The sequence below is a fragment of the Lepidochelys kempii genome, chromosome 23, assembly GCF_965140265.1.
Source record: "Lepidochelys kempii isolate rLepKem1 chromosome 23, rLepKem1.hap2, whole genome shotgun sequence".
Lineage (NCBI taxonomy): Eukaryota > Metazoa > Chordata > Testudines > Cheloniidae > Lepidochelys > Lepidochelys kempii.
In genome coordinates, this window is record NC_133278.1 from 12,859,635 (window position 1) to 12,865,634 (window position 6,000).

The 6,000-nt window shown below is 62.0% G+C and overlaps 1 protein-coding gene across 3 annotated transcripts; it reads left to right on the forward strand.

Moving 5' to 3' along the window:
• Window positions 1–1,512: 1,512 nt before the first annotated feature.
• Window positions 1,513–4,353, forward strand: ISOC2 (isochorismatase domain containing 2). 3 transcript variants are annotated; one of them, XM_073322188.1, is made up of 6 exons: window positions 1,513–1,530; window positions 1,958–2,097; window positions 2,817–3,029; window positions 3,497–3,567; window positions 3,870–3,987; window positions 4,189–4,353. In XM_073322188.1, exons 2-6 carry the CDS (start codon window positions 1,966–1,968, stop codon window positions 4,267–4,269), a joined length of 615 nt encoding a protein of 204 aa, XP_073178289.1. In that variant the 5' UTR covers window positions 1,513–1,530; window positions 1,958–1,965; the 3' UTR covers window positions 4,270–4,353. The 3 variants fall into 3 exon arrangements, with proteins under 3 accessions (XP_073178289.1, XP_073178288.1, XP_073178287.1); XM_073322187.1 differs by lacking the exon at window positions 1,513–1,530 and adding an exon at window positions 1,561–1,599; XM_073322186.1 differs by lacking the exon at window positions 1,513–1,530 and having other exon boundaries at window positions 1,610–2,097.
• Window positions 4,354–6,000: the final 1,647 nt, after the last annotated feature.

The window sequence follows — 6,000 nt, forward strand, 5'->3', positions numbered from 1 at the left end:
TGGGCAGGGAGCCCCCCTGGCTCTTCCCCAGCCCCCCACATCGGGGTGTGCTGAGCCATGGGGCGGCGGGAGGTTTGACAAAATGCTTTTCCGAACACAAAAGGCTGACGGGTCGGGTTCCAAGACCTTCGTCTCTGGGCCAGGGTCGCCACTTCGCGCCCCCTTCTCATGCCAAAATCAGGCCTGGGCAGGGGGAGGGAGCTTCAAGAACTGGTGCTGCCCCCCCCCCCCCCGAGCTTTCGGGATTTTCTGCCTGAGAAAAAGGTCCAAAATCTCCCGCTTTTTACCCCTGAGCTTTCCTTCTCGTCTCCATTTCACAGATGGGGAGACTGAGGTGCAGGGAGGGGGTCTGCCGGCAGGCCAGTGGCACAACTGGGAATAAGGCCCAGGTTTCCTGAGGCCCTGGCTGGTGATCTACCCACTAGGCCCCACTGCCTTGCTTTTCCCAGACCCCACCCCGTACCTCCCAGCCTGGCTCCAGGGCTACCTCCTTCCAGCTCTTGTGCTTCTGGGCTGCCAGATTGGTCCCCTGCCCCCGAACCTCTCTGGGGCTCTCAGACCTGGTTCAGGTGGCTTAGTGGGTGTGGGACAGCCCTGGGCAGGGACCCCAGTGCGCCAGGATCTGTGCCCGGCTCTGCCCCCAGCCTGCCTCAGTTTCCCCAGCTGCAGGAGGCTGTTCCCGTCTGAACTGGCACCAGGTGGGTGTTTCTCTGAGATGGGTTTGATTAGTCACGAAGGGCCGGGGTGTCTGACCATGGCGGAGCTCGGGGATGGGGGTCCCAGCGCCCCTGCCCCCGCGAGTCCCACAGCCAGGGCTAGTCACGCAGGGGCTCTAGGGGCGGCAGTCCAGGACTTCGGCTTTGGAGGACCCCCCCGAAAAAACAAGGGGCGCAGGTAGCTGAGACTGGAGGCACCCCCCATCTCCCCTAAAAGTGACAGGTGCTGGGGGGCCCCTTGGGAAACCCCCATGGGGCAGCCCCACGCCCCTAACATCACCCAATGAGGGAACCCCAAAGCCCCCCCACCTTCAGAAGCCACCTCCAACGTCACCCACTCCCTGATTGGGTGGGGCGTGGTCTTTGGAACGTTGTGTCAGCCCTCCTTCCTCTCTCCCCTGCGTGATTGGATAGGAGCTAACGGGGGCGTGGTCTTTGAAACCTTCAGCAAGGCGGGACTTATTATGTCATCCCCTCCCTTTCCTCCCAGATTGGGTGAGAAAGGGAGGAGGCGCGGTCTTTGGAACGTTGTGTCAGGCCCGCCTCGGTGTACATCATACCCCTTCCCTTCCCTGATTGGGTGGGAGGGGGGGCGTGGTCTTTGGAAAGTTTTGTCAGGCCAGCCTCTGCGAACATCAACCCCCTTCCCTTCCCTGATTGGATGGCGGGGCTGGAGGAGGGGGCGTTGTCTTTGGGACGTTCCGTTTGGCCAGCTGGGGCAGCTCTCAGCGCGCTCCCATTGGCTGGGAGTCGAGGGGGAGGGAGGTGGTGGGGGCGTGGCCTACCCTGCTTGGGCGTCTCTGATTGGTCGAGGGTGGGTTTAGCTAATTAGGACCTTGGGGAGCAGCTGGTGGGGTGGGGGTGTTCTAGGGGAAGCGCAGAGGTGAGTGGGGCAGAGCGGGCGGGGCGGGGGCGCCGGCGCCCAGGGGAGCCACCCGCAGGGGCATGGGCTGGTCAGGGGACCCTGTGAAACCGGGGCGCAGGCAGCCCAGCGCGCCCCACGGACCAGGCGGGCTGAGTCCCCCCCCCCCAGCGCTTAACTGGGGCACAAGCAATTATTTCACTGACACGCCAGCCCGCACTGCCTGGCCCCCAAACCGCGGGAGCTGCTGAGCCCGGAGAGATCAGAGTCCCCCGCAGGGCGGGGACTGGCCGGCCGGGGGGGCGGGGAACGGGGCCGGGGCCACTCCCGTTCAGGGGGCATCCGCTCCCCGTCCGGTCCCCTCTTCTTCTGGCTGCAGGGGCAGAGATGGCGCTGGCCCGGCTCGGGAAGGTGTTTCCCAAAACCAGCATCCTCTTCCTGTGCGACATGCAGGAGAAGTTCCGGCCCAACATCGCCCACTTCCCCCAGATCGTGGCCGTGGCAGCGCGCATGTTGCAGGTGAAATGCCCCCGGGGTATAGGGGTGCTGGGTTTTGGGTGGGGGGGTCAGAAGGGGGTGCTGGGCCCTGGCAGTCAGGGCTGGCCCCAGTGCACAACTGAGGGGTGCTGTCCCGTTGCCCCAGTGTTTTATGCAGCTGTCAAAAAGTGGGCCCATCCCACCCCAGAGGTGGCTGCGTCTCAGCGCCGGGTGAGGGGTCCAGCCCTTGGAAATGTGACGCTCAAGGAGGCAGCTGATGTCCCCGGGGGGGGGGGGAGGTTGCGCTTTCTGGGTGTCCTGATGAAAACAGGGCAGAAAGGGCCAAAGGACTATTAGGCAGTTGCAGACGCGGGCCACTGGATGGCGGCCTAACCCTGGAGGATTGATGGTCATTAGCACCCCATGAAATATTTTCTACTATTTATAATAGTTCGGGAAGGGTTGGTGGGAATTCCATGTTATTTCGTTTTATCCAGCCTGGGTCAGGACCCGCCCTTTGGGGCAGGTCTAGGAGGTGTTGGGACCTGCCCCTGAAGGGGTGGGGCCTGTAGGGGGGGAGCTTTTAATTTTTCACATTTCCAAAAATCACCAGACTTTCATGATAATGCTGAGCATTCACCCCCTCCCATAAAGCTTATCTCTAACTGCTAGACCCCACTCCTCTCCCAGAGCCCAGGAAGAGAACCCAGGAGTCCTGGCTCCCAGCCCCCCCCGCTCTAACCAGCCCCCCCACTCCCCAGGTGGCACGGCTGCTGGAGATCCCGGTGGTGGTGACGGAGCAGTACCCCCAGGGGCTGGGCCCCACAGTCCCTGAGCTGGGGGCTGAGGGGCTGAAGAAGTTCCCCAAGACCTGCTTCAGCATGCTGGTCCCGGAGGTGGAGCAGGAGCTGGGGGCACTGCCCCACCTGCGCTCTGTGCTCCTGTGTGGCATTGAGACCCAGGCCTGCATCATGGTAGCTGGGGGGGGGGCTGGGAGGGGACCCAGGAGTCTGGGTCAGTGCTCTTGTGAGAAGCTACCCACTGGGGATAGGACCCAGGAGTCCAAGTCAGCCTTGTACCCCCCAACAAACACTGTCTGGGCCAGGGAAGGGCAGGGGGTCCAGGCTGGCTGGGCCTTGGCTGGGCCTTGGCTGTGATGGGGGTGGGGGGAGAGGTTTGGGCTGGCTGGGGCAGAGCTGTGGTGAGGGAGTGGAAGGAGGGGGGTCTGGGCTGGCTGGGCCTTGGCTATGATGCGGGAGGGGAGAGGTGGTCCGGGCTGGCTGGGCCAGGGCTGTGATGGGGGGATGGGAGTGGAGGTCCAGGCTGGCTGGGCCTTGGCTGTCCTAGGGGGGGTCCAGGCTGGCTGGGCCAGGGCTGTGATGAGGGGATGGGGGGTCCAGGCTGGCTGGGCCAGGGCTCTGACCCATCTCCCTCTCCCCAGAGCACAGCGCTCGACGCCCTGGAGCGGGGACTGGATGTTCACGTGGTGGCCGATGCATGCTCCTCCAGAAGGTCTGGCTGTGGGGCTGAGATGGTGGCAGACAGGGGTCCTGGCTGGTAGAGGAACTGGGGGCACGGGGAGGAGTTCCTGGCAGATGGGACTTGGTGGGAGTTGGGGGCGGCCTGGGCTGGAGGGGGCTGAGATGAGCCTGGCTTCAGGGGTTCCCAGCAGACAGGACTGGGGGGAAGTTGGGGGGGTGGGGACCTTAGCTGGCGGGGATGCGGGGGAGGCAGTGTGGCTGTGGTGGGGAACTGGAGCGAGGGGGGACCCCTGCCCCCCCACCCATGGCCACCGTGACATCTCTCTCCCCCAGCCAAGTGGACCGGCTGGCGGCCCTGTCCCGCCTACGGCAGAGCGGTGCCTTCATCACCACCAGCGAGGGGCTGATCCTGCAACTGGTCAGAGATGCTGCCGACCCCCGCTTCCGACAGGTACCCCCTTGCCCTGGGGCCGAATGGGAGCCGGCGCCCCCTAGAGGGGAGAGGCCCCAGGCCCCGTTCCCCACCCCCTGAGCCAGCCAGTCTCTGCACTGGGGTTGGATGGGAGTTGGCGACCCCAGAGGCAAGGGCGGGATGTGGGGCCCGGGGCCTGTCCGTCAGTCTGGCGTCTCATGCTCTGTTCTGTCCTTCCAGATCCAGAAGTTCATTAAGGACCCGGCCCCGGACAGCGGCCTCCTCTCCCTGTTCCCGGGACAGAGCCCCGTCTTCAGCTAACCCTGTTGGCCCCCAGACCCCGTGGCCAGCCCCCCAAGCACATGGGAGCAGGGCAGGGCTGGAATAAACCCTTCAATTCAGTGATCAGCTGGCACTGTGTGTGTGTGTGTGTGTGTGTGTGTGTGTGAGAGAAGGGCTGCCCCCTGCTGGTGTCTGTGTGGGTGTCGACATGCTGCCCCCTGCTGGCATGTGTGTGTCTTTGCCTGTCTGCTGTCGATCGACCCTTTTGTTCAATATCTTCATTAATGATCTGGAGGATGGTGTGGATTGCACCCTCAGCAAGTTTGCTGATGACACTAAACTGGGAGGAGAGGTAGATATGCTGGAGGGTAGGGCCCTAGACAAATTAGAGGATTGGGCCAAAAGAAATCTGATGAGGTTCAACAAGGACAAGTGCAGAGTCCTGCACTTAGCAAGGAAGGGGACAGACTAGGGACCGAACGGCTCGGCAGCAGTTTTGCAGAAAAGCACCTAGGGGTTACAGTGGACAAGAAGCTGGATATGAGTCAACAATGTGCCCTTGTTGCCAAGAAGGCCAATGGCATTTTGGGATGTATAAGTAGAGGCATTGCCAGCAGATCAAGGGACATGATCGTTCCCCTCTATTCAACGCTGGTGAGGCTTCATCTGGAGTACTGTGTCCAGTTTTGGGCCCCACACTACAAGAAGGATGTGGAAAAATTGGAAAGCGTCCAGCGGAGGGCAACAAAAATGATCAGGGGACTAGGACACATGAGTTATGAGGAGAGGCTGAGGGAACTGGGGATGTTTAGTCTGCAGAAGAGAAGAATGAGGGGGGATTTGATAGTTGCTTTCAACTCCCTGAAAGGGGGTTCCAAAGAGGATGGCTCTAGACTGTTCTCAGTGGTAGCAGATGACAGAACAAGGAGTAATGGTCTCAAGTTGCAGTGGGGGAGGTTTAGGTTGGATATTGGGAAAAACTTTTTCATGAGGAGGATGGTGAAACACTGGAATGCGTTACCTAGGGAGGTGGTGGAATCTCCTTCCTTAGATATGTTTAAGGTCAGGCTTGACAAAGCCCTGGCTGGGATGATTTAATTGGGGATTGGTCCTGCTTTGAGCAGGGGGTTGGACTAGATGACCTCCTGAGGTCCTTTCCAACCCTGATATTCTATGACCCTCAAAGCCTTGTGCCCCCCAGCAGGCCCCCAGTCCCAGCGCGCTCCCATTCCCAGACAGTGTCCCTCCCCCAGTTCCCACCCCTATGATCCCCCTCCCACGTTCCCCTGCGGGGGGGGCAGCTGTGCTCAGCCCCCCAATGTCCACCCCCCCCCACTCCTATTGCTCTTAGTACCAGCCTCCGACAGGGGCAGGCCTGGAACAAAGACCCAGCCGGTTACCGTGGTGCTGCTGTCTCCAGGGCAACGGGATTATGTTCCACGCCGGGAACATCGGTTAATTGAGCAAATTGCAACATTTTGCTGATTCCAGCGACAGCCCCTTCCCCTCCCCCCAGCATCCCAGCCTCCGAGAGCAACCCAGGAGCCCCCGCACCTGGATGCGGCCCCTCTGGGGTGGGGCACGGGGGCTGCGTATACAGGGACCCTTCGTCCAGGGCCGGAACAAGGCCCCTCTGGGGTTAGGTGTGGGAGCTGGGTATATGGGGACCCGGCACTGGTATGTGGCCTCTCTGGGGTGGAGCACGGGGGCTGGGTATACAGGGACCCTTTGCCTGGCGCCAGGACGCGGCACCTCTGGGGTAGGGCATTG